The sequence below is a fragment of the Achroia grisella genome, unplaced genomic scaffold (genome assembly GCF_030625045.1).
Source record: "Achroia grisella isolate CSIRO2021 unplaced genomic scaffold, CSIRO_AGI_Agris_v1 utg1241, whole genome shotgun sequence".
In the NCBI taxonomy this organism is placed as follows: Eukaryota; Metazoa; Arthropoda; class Insecta; order Lepidoptera; family Pyralidae; genus Achroia; species Achroia grisella.
In genome coordinates this window covers 781,377-801,058 of record NW_026712604.1, presented here as the reverse complement: position 1 = coordinate 801,058, position 19,682 = coordinate 781,377, and the positions used below count along the sequence as shown (strand labels likewise).

At 32.0% G+C, this 19,682-nt stretch overlaps 1 protein-coding gene and 1 non-coding gene across 7 annotated transcripts in view; one reads left to right on the top strand and one right to left on the bottom strand.

Annotated features, from left to right (window-relative positions):
• Nucleotides 1-19,682, bottom strand: part of LOC131854611 (ephexin-1) — a 66,638-nt gene that overhangs the window by 14,360 nt on the left and 32,596 nt on the right. For 3 of the 6 annotated variants that reach the window (XM_059205731.1, XM_059205735.1, XM_059205736.1), the window contains exons 4-8: nucleotides 13,177-13,325; nucleotides 12,446-12,590; nucleotides 11,238-11,736; nucleotides 9,628-9,818; nucleotides 3,851-3,968 (exon numbers count right to left, since the gene is read on the bottom strand). In XM_059205731.1, coding sequence (XP_059061714.1) covers nucleotides 3,851-3,968; nucleotides 9,628-9,818; nucleotides 11,238-11,736; nucleotides 12,446-12,590; nucleotides 13,177-13,325 — 1,102 coding nt within the window. The remainder of the gene's footprint in view (nucleotides 1-3,850; nucleotides 3,969-9,627; nucleotides 9,819-11,237; nucleotides 11,737-12,445; nucleotides 12,591-13,176; nucleotides 13,326-19,682) is intronic. The other 3 variants (XM_059205732.1, XM_059205734.1, XM_059205733.1) reach the window with 3 other exon arrangements.
• Nucleotides 11,806-11,877, top strand: Trnae-cuc (transfer RNA glutamic acid (anticodon CUC)). The gene has a single exon. It is a non-coding gene; the product is annotated as a tRNA-Glu (tRNA).

Below are 19,682 nucleotides of genomic sequence, written 5' to 3'. Positions count from 1 at the left end.
CGACATATTTTCGATTGATTAGGTTTTTTAATCGGTGTTGCCATAAAAGAAAGAATTTTAGGCATATAAAATGCCACATTTTTTATAACTACCTTTGACATAAAAGCTAAGACTGTCGTGTGACTAATTCCTCAGAAATCTACTGTTGATGGTAGTTTTGTGCAGTATATAGCAGCCCCTAACATATCACTTTTTATCAAGGTCACTCATGTAAATTCCCACTCCCATTTATACTAATAAAAATAGATTGCGAATTTACAGCGACTCTTAGAATGATCAGCTAAAATCTTTTATTATTTGTAAGGTACATTAATCAGAAATATTTTAGAAGGTATCTCAAAGCAAAGACACGCACTGTATAAATACAGTCTAAATATATGTAGCTGTAACTAATATTACCACACATTACAAAAAATGTAACTAAAGTAAACAATAAATAATAAACAATAAATTGTTAATACAATCATTAAATATACATAAATCTGCCCACATTAATCTGTTTGCCCTGAGATTGAATGGGTAAAAATATCCCGCATGTGCGTCTTTATCTACTTGTGCATTAATGTTTTAATAAATAAAAAAAAATACTTAAAATTTACTAAAAAAAACTTTTCATAAAAAAAAACCTTATTATTTTGTACTTACAAATAAATTAAATTTTCAGCACTTCACAAAACACAATACAGCAACATTAATGTACTGTTTATCAATCAGAAAACAGTCATAAGTTGTGTCATCACTTTATTCCAGAAATACAAACTCGCACAGATAAAATAATAATATTACTTTTTATAACAAACACATGAGACCAACTTCCTACGTTGGAATTGAAAGCGACTGAAGGTTTGAACTGACTTGGTTGTTCGACTGAGCAACGTACATAATGTATCAGGCACACGAGTCATTTTAAGAGGAATAAGTCGTAAGCGTGTAGCGTTGTAATGTACGTAATGTTATATGGACTATATTCTCCGCATTTAGCCTGTCATTTGGGCCGTTGTGCTTATAGAGCCGAGACTACTAAAGTAGCCAGCCAAATTCCTCCCAGAAACGCAGAAGCCTCTTGTTGTTTTAACCGGCTTCCCGGAGCGACCTCAGTTCCCAGGATTTAATGTGTACCGTTAAGATATTCGTTGCTTTAGAATAGTTTTTTAGCGTTGTTTAAAAAAAGAGATTGACAAATATTCCAGTAACAGCTTCTTTTAGATGCATTTTGAAATGGGGTAGAAACGGAAAGCCGATTTAAATACATCATATTTACATTCTATACACGATATAGTAGAAAACTATAATGATATAAATCATTCTTTGATAGCTTCGTTCTTCGTTAATTTTTAGATAATTAGAACAGCAAAAAATACACTTGACGGGAAGTGGTAACCGTCGCCAATAAATGACAAGTACTACGACGACGACCTCGGTGGTCTAGCGGTCTAGCTTTACGTCCGATGGTCGCGGGTTCGATTCCTCGCACGGCACAAACATTTGTATTCATGAGTATGATTGTTTGTATCGGTCTGGGTATTTTCTATGTATAATATGTATGTATTAAAAAAAATATTTATGTATATGTATCAGTTATCTAGTACCCATAACACAAGCTTTAGCTAGCTTAACTTGGGTCTAGATGGCGCTGTGTGAATTGTCCTGAGATTATTATTACTACGGATATTACGATACTATGTGATGCCCGCGATACCACTCATGCGTTGCCATTCCTGAGGATTGAGATCTCATGTCTTATCCTGTAATTTAATTCCTTATCTCACTTCAAAAGACACATCTTACAAAGCAAGGTGACAGCTAAAATAGACTAAGAAATCTAAGCAAACGACTTTTTACAACCTCGGAAATGAATTTAAATATATATGCGTCACATTTAATGACTGTAATTAATAAAACTGTAAACATGTGTAATTTATGCTGTTTGTTTGAATTCCTCTAATATAATTTCATTTTTTTGTTGTTATCTAATTAAAATTTTATATTTATTGATTTTTATTATTTTAAGCTGTTTGGTTGTTTGTATTCATACAACATCATAAACATAAAGTTTTGTATGGAAGGAGTATCACACGTTGCCCATTATTTTCGTTTACATTTTTAATGTGGCGGTATTATAAGGCAATAAGGTTGGACTTTAAACTTATTTCAAAGCAATTCAAAAGTGCTATATTTGAATAAAAATAATAAATGTTTGTATACGGCAATAAGTTTATAACTTGGACTACAGCCTAACGGTTGGTACGAAAAACTGGCTTGTGAGTCATTGGTTCGTGGATAACGGCGGGTGTTGCGCGCGCGTACAGCCTTACTATGGGGGTATTACATTATTAAATATATTGGATTCAAATGTAAAAATTGCCAATATCACTAAAGATGTTTATATAATGTTCTAATAGTTTATTCAAAATAAAAGCCAAAAAATATTTTCCGATACGTACATTTTCATATTTTCTTTCACTTTTTTTTTGGAGAAGTAGTAATAAACAAGAAATAGAAGAACTGGCTGGAAACTCGTAGATATTTAAAAAAAATACTTATTACACAAAATATTTATTTAATATTAATAAAAACAGACAGACACAGCGTTACTAACAGACAATGTAACTAGTAGGTAGGTAGGTATAACTAATTGTGTCTTTTTAAGTTATTGTTTAACAACCAAGTTAATGAGTAATGTAATGACATTAAGTTATAATACCATTTTGGAATATCTAACCTATTTTTAGGCTATTTACTAAATATCAATTACAATGATATACAAATTTGTAAAAGTTTTACCCTTAAGGGGGTAAAATAAAATAGCAGATAAAAGGTTGTATGGAAATTCGTAAATTTTGAAGCTAGAACGATGTAACTTATTTCTTTAGCTTTTTATAATTAGCCCAAATAATTAAAAATGCTATCCAAGCTATCTAAGGTCAGGAAGTCGCTGGCACAGCTATCTGATTAATTAATATTATAAATGCGAAAGTTTGTAAGTATGGATGGATGTTTGTAGTCTTTCACGCAAAAACTACTAAACGGATTTTGATGAAACTTTACAGTAATATAGCTTATACATCAGAATAACATATAGGTTATAAATTTGTGATACGTATAACTATGTTACACTAAGTTGCAGATTACTTGACTCATTACGTCTGAATGTCGTACTACTTTGAGGCTTTTTTCTGTAGGAACGTAATCTACCTACTTTCTCAGGTACTTTTTCGATGTTTCAAACTATACCAGAAAGCTGTTTCTTGCGGTTTTATATGTCCCGTTCCCGTGCGTAATAGCGGGAAATATTTGTTCATGAAAGTCTGGGTTATGGTTATGACTCATGGAGTAGTGATTTACATGTTAGTGACTAGCAGCAAACACTGGCTTTAAACGGGTCATTACAGGCATCTCTATTTTTTTTTACCGGTACGAAACATCACACTCATGCATATAAATGTTAGAACTGTGTGAGGAATCCAACCCGCCGTCCGTCGCACGTAATATGGTGCTAAACTGCTGGACCATCGATGCCGTCAATTAAACACCAACAAATTCTTTATGGGAGAGTAATACAGAAGATTTTTTAAAATATTCAACATATTTAAAAAAATCTTCGATATTACTAACATAAAAAAGAAATTAAATCTTGTCTCTCCAGATAACACTATAGATATAGATTTTTTTTTATTTATGAAAATTAAAATAAATTGTATTAAAAAAATAGAAACTGACCAGGATGTAGGGGAGGTGTTGACAGAGGGCAACTAGATTTTTTTAATATATGCATATTTAAAGAAATGGCCAGTACTTTTTTTTAATAATATACATTTAAAAGTAAGTTATTAAAAAAATATAAACTCACCAGGATGCAGTGGAGGTGTTGACAGAAGGCATGTCGGCACCGCAGCCGGCGTACCACGACGTGCGCGTGCGCGGACCCTTGTCCTTCCGCGATAGGGTCGGCAGTAGACGCTTCAATTCTGTTTACACAATTACATAATTAACACACCAACCCTACCGTTAGTTAATATCTGTTTGTTTTCCCTCATCAGTTTCCTAAGATGGACTAATTGTCAGCTCATGCTCATCTTATCATCCCCACTGGTGTCCCTCCAGCGTATACCGTTAGCGCAGGGGGGTGCACCATTCAATATTATATTTATTATATTTGACATGAAACTGATTGTTTGGGGAAAGGGGATTGTTTGTAATGTCGTAATGACCCTATTGCTAGCAATGTACCATTTCAGATTGAAATTCACCCTGTTACCCTGGAAATCATTGTAATAAATTCCTGGTGAATTTGCCACGATGGGCTTACTGACCTGACCTCATGCTCGTCTTATCATCCCCCGCTGGTGTCCCGCCAGCGTTAGCGGTGCGGGTGCACTATACCCTAATGATCCATTAAAAAAAATATCAGCCTGTATTTTACTACTTAATTTGCGTGTCATAATTAGATATTCAAATAAGCAATTATGACGTCATAATCACTACACAATCAAGTATCAAATTACCGCCCTGATAATTACTGTAATGTATAAACTGATTCTCAAGGATACAAATCATTTACTAAGGGGATCAATTTATATGTTTTTTATTCCAACAATTCAGATTTTGTTTCATAAGAACGCAATTTTAATCTTGGTGCAATTACAAATATAATACATATCTTCTACTGTTGCCCACATGAAATACTTTGCTTGCTGATATTGCTGATACGATATCACTTATGGTTAAGTGAGAGGCTTATTAAAATCGGCTAAGTACTTTTACAGTTTATGTATTATAAACAGACATACAAATCAAATATTTCCTCTTTATAATTTAGTATAGATTAGTAACATTTATTAAACAAAACATATATATTAAATATTTTGTTAAGCCCCTTTTCTGAGGCATATAAAGTTATCTACAAAATTATGAACATGCCTTAATTTAAACATTTATAAATTGAAGTACACAGTAACTAATATGAGGACCCCTTCCGTAAAGATGGAAAATTAAATTGTCTGACATTTTACAAAGTAGGTTGTTTTTTTATAGTATAGGGGACAAGAGAAACATCGGTTCAGTTGATAGTGAGTGATTACCGCTGCTCATAACCATCTGCATCACTTGGAAAAGTGCGTTGTCGGCCTTTTAAATCGAAAATCTCTAAAATATCGTGTGAGAAGAACGGGGACGAGGTCGAAAAATACATAAAAATTACGTACGTTATTTATGAATGACAAAACTCAATTTAATTACTAAAATACGGAAAGCGTCCTCATATATCAGTGAGAGTTTGTTATGAACATTTATCTATTGAGTGCATCAAGTACATACATGCTCCGTTATTCGACTTTTGCTGTAGCGCTTGCACAGTATAGCACATTAAAATTTACACTTTTAATAATATTAAACATATAACTTACTAATCATATGAACCACACGCCACAGTTGTAAATATAATGAAATAAAACAATGAGACGTCTGTAATAGAACGCACAAGATGTGACTGTGCAAGTAAATGAGTACTAACAATACATTAATGACAATTATGTATGATTACATACTTTGTGTATGTAGTGTAGACTGGCAGGTTAATTATACAAGTTGCAATGGTGACGCATTCCATATACAAGACAAGGAAACGATCTGCAATTATCTCACTACGAGATATCAGTTGATAGGAACATGGGAACTATAATTTGCAGCCACAACCGATAAATAATTGAACAGTGAGAATCATAAGGCTAGCCGCGCATTATCAGTTATTTCTTACACAAAAGTATCACAGTGTGCGGTCGGCCTTATTGTGACATTGTGATTAAGTGTAACGTTATCAGCGGGTTTAAAATAGCCACTCTGGTGATTCATAATGGGATTACTAGTTTTTACAACACTATTAATGACTTTGTCATTCATAGAAAATCAGTCGCTATACGGAGCATATTTAGTAGGTAAATAACTATGCTATATCATTCTACATATATGAAATCTTTTTATTTTCGCTATTTTATCAATTTATAACTTGACAAAAAATAGACAATAATTTCTTCCAAAAATATATTTACTCTGTATGTCGACTTAACATTACAGAATACTTACAAATACTTCCATTGGTAAATAAATATAAATAATTTAAGAATACAACTATGAATCACTATAGAAAGCAATTTAAACCTCCAGAAGGCAACAAAGACAGTGCAAAACGTAGACATCCAGGTGAAGCTCTGAAAGAAGTGTTAACGACAATCATGCACCCCCCGCTTGGTACTACACCTATTCATATTTATTAGTGGCCAGTGGTCGAAATATGACCATAATAAAAAAATACAGAAAGATCTTTGAACCAACTATAACAAATAAACAAAAGAGTATATATGCGTGAGTGTATTGATTTAATGTTTATTTAATGCATAATTAAAGAAAATATTAGCAATATGTACTTCTTCTCTATATGTATAAACTATAAGTGTGCGAAATTTCCTACTTCTTGGTCCGCGCAATTTTCGTAAAACGGTGTACAAAGTTTTTGCTTCACGTATTAACATAATGATATTCCTGAGTAATTGTCAAATTTCATCTGAAAATATTAATAAGTAATCCTCCGATTTTATCCATTCTATACAATGTCTAAATCAGTTTTTGTTAATAAAATATATTTTTTATTTACTTTACATTATCTTAAGCTCTTTATAGTATAGTAATGTAGTAGTGTGAGATGAACTTCTTAACATTCCATGTATTCATGGTGCGGGAGTAGGATCCACCATGTGGCAGAGAGGGAAACTCCAAGCAATCCCTGAGACTATTCGGGTTATAAATATTCAGCAAAAATTGTAAATTTTCTATTATACCAAAACGAACTAAAACTCATAAATATTAGGAATAAATTTTTTTCTTGAAGCATAAAAAAAAATGTATAAAAAATAGGTGTGTGTAACCAAGCGGAGGCACTGACCTCTGTTTAGCGCTGTCTTCGCTATGTCCCATTTGTATTGAATCCCATAATTTTACCATATTAACGATCTACGGACAGACGTCAACTGCAATTATTCTTGTAATTAATAAAGATATAAAATTTATTTACAACAGCATTTCAAATTATAAAGTATTAGTTATTTTCATCACTTTTGGATTATTAATTTTGATAATAGATATATACATATAAATAATACAAGATTAAGTAAAGTTTGAGAGTCATTTTTATACATAAAAAAAAATTACAGTTGCTAAAAATATATTTAAATGAATAGAGATCTATTAACTACGTCTGAGGCTAGGACTAAGAGTATCAATAAAAAAAAGTGGAACAATAAACAACAGTAACGTTAGGTAATTCATTCAATTACAATATTTCAGTATTACGCATTATATACGTAGAATTATTTCCTTTGTAAAGTACAGACATTGGTGGGCGTACCACAAAATGGGTAATTCAGGGAAGAAGTCAATTGATGACGTCAATGAGGAGTGAATTGGACGTCGTAATCATTGTGACACGAATAACGTGAAACAAACATTTAAGAGGAACATACCAATATTTGAGGTAAAGGAAATATACAAATATACATATTTTCATATTTTTGTAGTTGATTATATAGTGTGAGAATTTGTTGTTTATACTAGGTATTTATTGCGTATGCGTTCCTGATATATGTTTCTGAGTAATATCCCTGGACACTACTCAGAAACATATATTAGGAATATTTATAACAGATATGAAAAAATTACTTTTATATCCTGTCTTATATCATTAAGTTAAAAATAAGAAGATCTATTGAATATACAAAGAAATCTTTTTCATAAAACAAAATTGTAAAGAAACTCAATCCTTTTTTATCTAATTATTATGAAATATATAATTCTAAAAATAAATACCAAAGTATATACTCATATAAATACTGAAAGTTTTATTGCGTTCAGAGAATACTTTTCAAAGACCATTATACGTTACGTATAGTATTGTATGTTCATGGTGACTACGTTGACTCATTAACTTTAAGAAAGAATCAGAATTTTTGTAGTCATGTATAAGCATTTGAAAAGAATAAGAGCTGAGTTGTCAGTTTTTCTAAGCTCGAAAGAACTCCGAACTGAGGGTACATTTGACTTATCATAAGAGCCTGTAATAGACCTTCATGAATAAAGATATTTTGATTTGATTTGACTAGTAAAGCCTTAATGTAGAACATTAACAACATTAGTTAGCAGTTGTAACAGATTTAATAATCCACAGATAATTATAGATTTTTGTAGTATGGCAGTAATAATAAATATGGCTGTAACTTAACTATTTTAATTGTTTGAGTTAGCTAATGAAATAAATGTTCGAATAAAGAATTTTGATTTGATTTGACTAGTAATGTAGAATATTAACAACATTAGTTAGCAGTTGTAACAGATTTAATAATCCACAGATAATTATAGATTTTTGTAGTATGGCAGTAATAATAAATATGGCTGTAACTTAACTATTTTAATTGTTTTGAGTTGGCTAATGAAATAAATGTTTGAATAAGGATATTTTGATTGATTGATGGATATGATATATCGTCAAAGTACAATTCCAAAAAATAGTCACTTCAATTTTCTCTGAAAATACAGCATTAAAGTTTCTCCTTCCATGTTGTGTATATACACAAATTAATACATGATCAGTGATATTTTTTCATAACAACAATATCAATGTCATTAGATGGTATTGGTGGTAATCAAATCAAATCAAGTCAAACATAATTTATTGATGTAGGAAATTTTAACCGCTTATGAATGCTAGTTAGCCATGATAAAAGAATTATCTACTTAAATTATGATTTATATGTAACAATAAATGATAATAGAAAAATGATACGATTTAAATGTAATATATAACATATATAAAGAATAAATGACAATTGATAAATGAGCCCGCTACATAAATAATTATTCCAACCCAACAAGCCTTATAATAAAAAATAATTAAGATAAAAATTGTCTACAGAAAGTAATTTAATTTTAAATAGACGGTCAAGGAGATGCATTTTAGTTTAGAAATCCCATTTTAATGATTAATATTATTCATGAATTTCTTATGTCGTATTTACAACATTTTATTATAGTCATAAAACAATATTATTAGCTAAATTTAAGAACTTTAGCGGATTATTAAATAAAATAAAATTTGGTTCATTTTCACTAATAAAATATTATTTGTCCATAACGGTTTTTGAGATATCTCTGCTGCTGTTAATAGAATAGTTTCGTCCAAGTTATAAGTTCAACCTACCGGCTTTTTTTTGTTCTATTTATTGTTTAAAGGAATGAACCGACCAATTAAAAACTTAACAGAACTCTTTTTTAAATAATTCAGTATTAACTTTATGTAAAAAATAAATTGCATGTTTTTTTTTTCAGAACTTTTTCACTTAATAAATTTGTCTACAGTTCAACTTTTACTATTTTTTTTTTAATTTTACCGGACATTTTGACTATTGTTCAACTATCACCAATTTTTTTTATTATATCTATTGACAATTTTTTTGTTCTTTTTATCCTTTAAAGTTAAGGCAAAGGGAACTGCGCCCATACAGCCATGTCTGCAATGACAATTATTAATTATTTTTTTAAAGTTGACGTCTGCGCGGGTCTCGGGGTGTGGTGGGGGGGTACCTTCGTTGACAGCGCTAAGGTCAGTGGGCGGGTGGGGCCCGGGCGGCGGCGGCGGGGGCACCGCGGGCCGCTCGAGCGCGAGGCACGGGGACGACTCGGCCCACGGTCGGCTCCTACCGTCTCGGCGGCGGCCTGCGCCACCTGCGGCCGGAGACAGCGTCTCCGTGCTGCCGGGCTGCCCGTTGTCGCTGCTGCGGGACATACGGACCGTCCATTACTTATGTGATGATCGAAAGAGGGAATCACGAATCACAAGGGGGAGAGGTAGTAATGTAACATCAGATTAACTTCCATGCCGTTCCCCCTGGAAACCATAGTGGTAAATTGCATTTGTCAATTTGGGCTAACTGACCTAACATCATGATCATTTTATCATCCTCCACGGATGCCTCGCTAGCGTAAGCCATTAGCGCAGACGGGTGCAACATTCCGTTATCATCCATAAAAAAAATATATCACAATGGGGGAGAGGGTTGTAGTACGACATCACGTGTTTTTATTTTAACTCTCCAAATGTTCTAAACATATTTTATCAAAATACTAGCGGACCCAATAAACATCATCCTGTCCGGAAAACAGATTCTGTTTTCCTATCAAATGTATCTAAGTGTTTTCATACATACACATAATACACAAAATTTCATTTACATTGGTCCAACCGTTTAGTTGACAACACACATACAGAAGACATGTATATATTTAAATAAAATGGTTTTTGATGTTAAAAATTAAAATAATAAAAATAAAAAAATGTATAAAATCACAGGTTAAGTTGTTTGGCATAAGGTTTTAAACGAATTTTCCTTCCTTTATCGTAGCTTATTCTGTTGGTCGCTTTTTATGATAACCTGTTTATATAATAGAGTCAAGAAACTTTCCACAGTATGCCTTAGAAACGAAGTAGAAATATTTAAAAAAAACATGTTCGAATCTTTTATATAAACTACAGATAGTGACGTCATTACTGTTTTTATTTTATTTATTTATTTCAGGGTACTAGGTCCGTATAATAAAAACGTTATAGACTAACATACATATTAATTAATATTATAAAACTATGTAAAGGTATGATGAAATCTTTATTTATGTTTATAACATACCTAATAATTACTAGCATTATTAATAATTCAGTAAATATAGACATACTTTTAGGTAGAAGTAAATCAGAAGGGACATTACATTATCCTTATTGTATTAACCTTCAATTTAATCTCGAACAACGACCCAAACAAGTGTCTAAATAAGGAAAAATAGAATTCAAAATACAATACAATGCCTCTGGGGGGAAGGGGGCTGCTAGTAATGTGGATTGTTGACCCTATTGTTAGCAATCTACCATGTCAAGTTGACCTCCAAGCGGTTCTCCCTGGAAACCATCATGATAAATTCTTGGGGTATTTGTCAAGATAGGCAAACTGACTTTATGCTCACTTTATCATTCCACTGGTGCCCTAGCGTAAACCGTTAGCGGCGGCGGGTCAACCATACCATTATCATCCAATAAAAAAATACTAACTTATAACTTAGTAAATATAATATTTTTAGATAGAACATTGATCTTCTTGATTAAAATTATATGATTCAAGTATTATTTAGAAACAAAATCTCACCAATTACTAAAGCCGGAGTCTCCATCCATCGAGTCAGTCAAGTAAAAAGTGGAGTTGGTGATCTTCAGCGCGCTAGGTACTTCTGTATTTATGTCGACTGCCAGCGACGACGCCCGCCTGAATCTAGATTTGAACGAGAAGTAAGTCTTCCTGGACAACGTGCCGCTGTCCTTCTTGCTGTTCTCACTTGTAGGGGTCGTGGGCTTCTCCGGGGGAGGCTTGTCAGGCAGAGGTGGCGGTACATCCCCGTTACTGTGTCTCTTTTCCCCTATAACAGTCTTCAATTCCTCTTTAAAGGTCCCGTTGACTTTTATCACGGGATTTTCAGTCTTATTGAGCACGGGTTTAGTGTCGTTGAAGTTGATATTGCTGTACACTTGCTGAATCTCTGGCTTCTCACAGTTGGCATATATTGGAGTTTTCGTTTTTTTAGTTGTGTCGTATGTACCGTTTTGATTGTTGCTGAACGATTTTGTTAAAGATTTGCCATCCATTGCCACTGAAACAAGAATTTAATATAAATAGATTATTCAGAAAGGTATCGTTAATTTCGACATGTATAGCATGATCCGATATGGTCTAGTGGCTAGGATACCTGGCTCTCACCCAGGAGGCTCGGGTTCGATTCCCGGTATCGGAATATTCTTTTTGTGAAATTATTTTTACATCCTAATGTTCTGTTAATAATTTGTTCATTTAAAAATGTAATAAAGTTTTATTCAAAGGAATATTTTGTACGATTATTAAAAGTAATTGATTTATTTCAGATGTTAACATTAACAATAAGTTTAATTTAATAAATATAACTACAAAATTTTAATTTTATATATTAATTAAACGTTTTTCATTGTTGTAAAGGTTTAGTACACCGATATACTTCCAATGTTCGCGGGTTCAATTCCTCGCACGGTACAAACAATTGTATTATAATGAGAATGATAGGTAGGTATTAGTTTCGGTTTTTTCTATTTACATATATTATGAATGTATTTAAAAAAATATATATCCCATAACACAAGCTCTGCTTATCTTGGGACTAGATAGCGCTGTGTGAATTGTTCAGGAATACATATTTTTTATATCATTATTACATATACATACGTATATAAGTTGCCAACCAGCAATAACTTGGTTTTGCTATGGCCGTTACTGATTTTAAATAGCAATAAGTTTGTGTAATTTGTGAACATTTTATTCTATTTGCTTACCGTTATATCTCTTGGTAAGGTTGCGTTTTATCTCCCTCATCTTCCGCTGGGCGGCGCTGGCTATCTTGGTGAGCGTGTACTGCCCTCTCTCGGTCGGCGGTGACGGCAACCGCGACGACGGTAGCATCGGCGGCGCTTGTGCACTCTGTAATAATAGTTATTATTATACTAATTAAATTGAAAAAATATATAAACTTTCTTTCTAAAAACTTGAACACATTTTAGACATCTTTCTACTTGACTTCCATTCTGAAGAACCTTTTTTATTTTCTATTTTCATAATATCCTTATGTAACATACATACAAAAAAATCTGTCTAAGTCTTCTGTTTAAGTCTTTTTATTTTATATTATTCATTTACTCTTGTGGACGGACTTTAAAATAACAGTAGGCATTAGGGACATTCTGTATAAAAATATATTATATTTGTAAATATTTTTAATCGGTTTTATTAATTATAATTATTAAATATATAATATATTTTTTTCTAATCTTAATTTATGGCCTCTCTGATCTGTTCTTAATTTTTATAGATTATCACCACTTAGTCCTATTTTTTTAAGAACATGCCAAAAAAAAAATCTATGACAATATATCGATTATGAATGAATCGATATTTCGTTATATTTCAGTCAATTGTAATAAATGATAATCGATTATATTTCCACAGCTATAGTTGGCACAAATAAATAATAATCGATTATAATTACACAGCCGTAGCTGGCACGTACCTTATGAGCATCGTGGTCGTCATCGGAATCGCTGTCGAATGAGTCGAAGTCGTCATCGAGGGGCAGCGGTGTGGGTGCCGACGCGGACTGTGCTACTAGTGGCGGCTCCAGGCTCTCATACAGATGGCCGGAGTCACTACTGTCGCAGTCTGGACAATACGAAAAAAAAATAACGTTTTTTTTTTAAAACCAATTTAAATACAACAATACAGTGCTAGGATGACCTAGTAAGTAGCAATTCCTGTATCAGATATATCCCGCTCTTCCATATGCATTACCATATATATGTGTTTAAAAAGAGAATATCAAAAACTTTAATAATTATTATTTTATAACATGTCAGGACAATTATCACAGCGCCATCTATTCTCAAGCTAAGTAGAGCTTGTATTATGGGTACTAGACAACTGATATAAATATTTTTTTTTATAAATATATAATCATTAGTTTTACAATTGATGTAGTTTATATACCCAAGTCAGTGTAATACTCATGTGAAGATAATTCTAATCCTACATTATTGATGACGACAACATTATATCATTTTATAATACATATAAAATATATATTTTATATTATAAATGAAGCGAATGGACCCAATGACGAATACCGTCCATATATGCAACTGAGTGAGTAAGACAACAATTGCGTTATATTTGTCGTGGTTACTTGGCTGCACAATAATTCGACAGCTTTAAACGCGATTTTTCCGTTTTACGAAACCTGGCTTGACCTTCTAAACCGGACTGTATATTGATTTCCTTTGCCTCTGTGTGACGAGGAATAGAATAAAAATAATCAATACATGAAACGATTCGAGTTCTATTTGATATTGACTACGTATATACTATTTACATGAAATAAATTTATTTCTATAGATATCATTCACACACGTACTACGGATATTGTTAAATCTGTGATTACTAAATATACTTTCATATGAATTTAATGAAAAGCTGTTAATTTTAAATTACAAACAGACACTTCAGTTTTATTTATTTCTATAGATATCATTCACACACGTACTACAGATATTGTTAAATCTGTGATTACTAAATATACTTTCATATGAATTTAATGAAAAGCTGTTAATTTTAAATTACAAAACAGACAATTCAGTTTTATTTATTTCTATAGATATCATTCACACACGTACTACGGATATTGTTAAATCTGTGATTACTAAATATCCTTTCAATTAATTGCCGTGAGAGCTAAAATTGTGGCATTAATAATTGTATGTCGATGAACAAAAAACATTACAAAACGTATAGTAACAAAACATCATATAAAATATACTTTAGGCATTGTCATTATATATTGGCTAATGTATTGTTTATTTATATATAACTAGCGGTCCCGGTAAACGTTTTTTTGCCATATATATTAATAGCGCTATTATAAAATAGGGGCTGATGGTAGACGGATGAAAATTACGTTTGTGTCTGTTTTTTTTAATGCTTCGGCATTAAAAAATGCATATATAAATATTATGTCTAAAAAAATATTTTTTTGATATTAACCATTTTTATCACTTAGGGGTATAAAAATAGATAATATATTTACGGACCTAAGGAGTACACATATATAATTACATCAAAATGGATTCAGTAGTTTAAGATCCCCATCGCAAACAAACAGTATGACACGATTATTTTTATCACTAGCTACCCTCCCCGGCTTCGCACGGGGTGTACATGTATTATACATACATGTAAACCAGTGAGTACTTTGATTGTTATAATGTACTTAATTGTAGAATTGTTAGAAATCAAGCATAGCTTAGCACAGTTGATATCTCCTTTATACGAACATATATAACAAAACCTTCCTCTTGAATCACTTTATCTACATATTGCTGAGAACTACATAAAAATCCATTGTGTAGTTTAAAAGATCTAACCGAACAGTCAGTGAAGGCGTCTTCACTTTATACTATATAGAGACGATTGTATACGAATGTATAATGTTACATTGCTATATCTTTAGCCAATATTGCTTGCAATATAATTATTGTGTAGTAATGAGTGACTGCCATTTCGCATTTAATTTCTGTCTACTTAAAGACTACATCGTTAAGGACTTGTAATTTATCAAGTGACTCGGTAAGACAGACACGTCATAGGCAACATTTGTGGTTTATAGCACATTATACTGATTATTTATTTAAATCTAATTGTAATTTGACAAAAAAGGTGGACTTAACGTTACTGTCTGCCAACTTTTGGAGATACAATATTACGGGTTTGACAAATTGTAAAGCATATAGATATCACTTTGTGTGTATGATTGATAATAAACTTCTAAACCTCTTGTTTTTATTCTCTCTATTCACCAAAGGTAGTCTGGAATTAATCGATTAGCACTATGACCGCCTTTTGTATGAGTTAATGTATATTTTGTATTTTAATTTTTGTAATAAAGACTATAAATTTTAAAAAAATAAAGGGAGAAAATGTGACGCAGGCGAAGTTGCACCGATTAGCTAGTATAATATAAAAAGGACACTAAATACATTGTACTTATGGTACCAAAATAAATTAATTAAAAAAAAAGTTCTTTTGTTAATTACGCAACGGATTTTAATGCAGTTTTTAGCAGTAGATAGAGTATAAATAAGAAATATATATATAATATAAAGATATATATAATAAAGAGTATAAATTGAAAAAAATGCTTTATTTATATAAAAACACCAAAATAATTAAAATAGTAATTATACATGAACCGATACTCATGCGATAAAAAAAAGCATTTCTTTCAATTTGCACTCTTTATTGCACAAACTGTTTATTACATAAACCTTCCTGTTGAATCACTCTATCTATTGCTAAAAACTGCATTAAAATCCGTTGCGTAATTAACAGATAGCGAAGGACAGAACTTTTAATGTGTGTAAGTGTGTGAAATTTCATACCCCTCAGTTCGCGCAATTTTCATAAAGTACCAAATTTTTGATTGTATTAATATAATGATATATTTTATATCACAGCGTAATGGACAGTTAATAATCAAACATGTTACCATGAAATTCTTTTACAGTTGACGGTAATATCTTCTAAAGTAAACTGCGCAATGGATAGTAACAATAAAAAATGTCACCAAGAAAATGTTTTGGAGTTGGTACGGTAATATCAGCTCGTGCTTTTAGTTGGTCAAGCAAACAATAGTGAAGGCATATGCACGTCGGCTGCAACAGACAGATGTCAAGGCTGCCCGCCCTATGTTACATAACACTCACCTGCCTATGCCGGTAAAAATGAGGCAATGTACTCGAACACGCTCCCGTACTGCGAGTTTCACAAGTGTGATGACCGCTGTACATGCAGTTATAACGACTACTAATTTTTTATACACGTCTTATGAAATTATGTTTCATTGACGTTTCTCTTTAAAACTTTCCCACATCTCTCAAGCTATTCCTAAGGAGTATAAGAATAAGTTTTTGCGACAGCTCTTCAATATTCTTTATTGTAAAGCATGCGTGATTACATAAAGAGATGTTAGGTTATAATTATGTATGCTGTCTAGGCTGTCGGACATTCGGACATGTCGGACAATTCATACTGATATGTTTGACATGTTTAGCCTATATAGCATACAAACTACATAAAAGCTACATAAATCTTTAAATCAAATATCAATGATATTTCTCGAATTATTATAATGGTAACTCCTTTCTAATCAGTAACTCAGGGAGCAACTCTAAATTCCAGTCGCCTTAGGTTTATTCTAAAAAAAATGGCTTTGACTGCAGTTGGCTTTTACCATGAGAATCTTGGTGAATTTGTCACGATAGGCTAACTGACTTGACCTCATATTCATTTTATCATCCTCCACTGGTGCCTCGCTAGCGTAAACTGTTAGCGCAGGCGGGTACACCATTTCATTGTTATCAATTAAAAAAAACATTGCTATTACATTCTGGCTCAGACTTCACACAAGCTTCTACACAATAGAATTTATAATATACAGCACAGTACCATATGACTCAAAGTAGTTTTTTTGTTAAGATATATGGGCTATTGTCAGGTGTATATGAACCTGTAGTACTGTACCATTGTACTCCTGTTTAGAGTTCGCTATGAACTCTACAACAATTATTCCCCTCTGTAGGCAAACTCTGACTTGCCTATTGTACACAAAGGTTTTCCAAAAAAACGATTTCTTTCCTATTAACCAATTACTTAATGCGTCATTCGCCACATCATATTACTTAATACGCAATGGTTATTAAATCGAAATGATTAGAAAAACATTAAATTGAGGTATAAATTGCAGATATCAATGTATGAAACGGTCATTAGACTATTACACTTATAACGATATCAAGTGCATAGTCGTACTTTTGTTGGTTAGACTCTAAGATCGATAAACCTTGAAAGTCTTCTATACAAAGATAATAATAGAACCTGTTTGGGTATGAATTGATACTGTGCATTGAAACATGTTTTGTATAAGTTTTTAACTGGACTGTTCAATAATATTACTTTAACTTACTTAGCAATTAAACACACTGCTGGCGACCGAAAGCCGCAAATCCAATGATATTTTTATTATTTTAAAATTAATATTTTTAGAATTGTTCTTTTTACACGCTATGTATTTGATATATTTGTCTTATTATCTTACTAGTTGTTTTCAATTGCAGATATACATTGATATCTACATTTCATACCTCAATTTAATGAAACGGTCATTAGACTATTACACTTACAACGATATCAAGTGCATGGTCGACTTTTGTTAGTTAGACTCTAAGATCGATAAACCTCGAAAGCCTTTTAAAGAAAGATAATAATAGATTCTGTTTGGATATTAATAATTGATAATGTGCATTGAAACCATTTTGTATAAGTTCCGTAACTGGAGTATTTTTATTTTTCTTGTAACTTAAAATAATACATGAATATAAAATTAAATCAGAATATGTTAAGGATAAAAATTACAACTACTGAAATCTAAAATAGTAATTTGTTTGTAAATTAATTGTAAATTAATAGTAATACCTATTAATTTGTCGGTTTCGATGGTTTAGCGATTAGGCACACTATTTTAGATTTCAGTAGTTGTAATTTTAATCTTTAACATATTCTGATTTAATTTTATATTCATGTATTATTTTAAGTTACAAGAAAAATAAAAATAATATAAAATAGTAAATTTTACTATTCATGAGTATCAAAGTAAAAAAACATGTGTTCACCTTTCCGTTTTTATACTACTATGGTGGCAAATAAACTTACGACCCTTATTATAGTTTATCTGATGGTAAACGGTTAAATATTATTTCAATCAGGAATACAAATGTACCTTGGAAATAATCGAACCCACGACCATCAGAAGTAAAGCGGTGTGCTAAACTGCTACACCACCGAGGCTGTCAAATTCAAATTATCCCAATGAATATTAGGTTTCTTATGTTAGGAATTATGATCTGCCGATGTCGATAACTAGAAAGCGTCCATTATAAACAAGTTGGCCATAAAAAGTTACGAGCTCAGCGGAGTCGAGAGAAAATATGTTATTACATCTGTGTTGACAGCGAGTGGCGGAATTCGACAACATCCGAGGAGACAGCAGTAAACAATAGTGTATACAAAAAATGTTTTAAAGATCAATTGTATACATACACAGTAATCATGTATTCGATCCTCCATCCAATTCAGATTTCGATTTGGATTACGATGGTCTGAGCCGAGGTTCGAATCCAAAAGTGGTACCCTCAGACTAAATTCGTATCCATCAGGCGGCAGTTGGTCCTTGGCCGATCCTATTGACTTAATATTTAGTTGACGGCATCGGTGGTCTAGCGACTTAGCACACCGCCGTATTTCCTGGTTGCGGCTTCGATTCCTCGCACGGCAACATTTGTATTCACGAGTATGATTGTTTTTATCGATCTGGGAGTTTTTAATTTATATTATGTATATATTTAAAAAAAAAACTATGTATTTATATAAGTTGTCTAGTACCACAAGCTCTGCTTATCTTGGAACTAGAAGGCGCTGTGTGAATTGTACTGAGATATTATGTTAAAGATTAATTATAATAAAATCATAAACGAGCCCTATTTATATATCTACACTATTATTATGCAGAGGTGAAGTTTGTGAGTTTGAATGTTCGGGGAAATCTTCGATACTACTGATGCGATTGGAAATAATCAAATTTTTTATTTTTACTTTCTCTATCCACAAAGGTAGTTTGCAAGAGATTGCTTAGCGTTAATGTATATTTTGTATTTTAATTTTTGTAATAAAGAGTATAAACTAAAAAAAAATAAAGGGAGAAAATGTGACGCAGGCGAAGTTGCACCGATTAGCTAGTTTAATATAAAAAGGACACTAAATACATTGTACTTATGGTACCAAAATAAAATAAAAACTTATTAGAATTATTGTCAGTCCGTTTGTGATTTCGCCAAAAAGACTGCTATTTTTTTGGACGTAATCTACAACATCGTTGCAATGTTTATTTCTTACCATCAAATAATTCGCCACGCT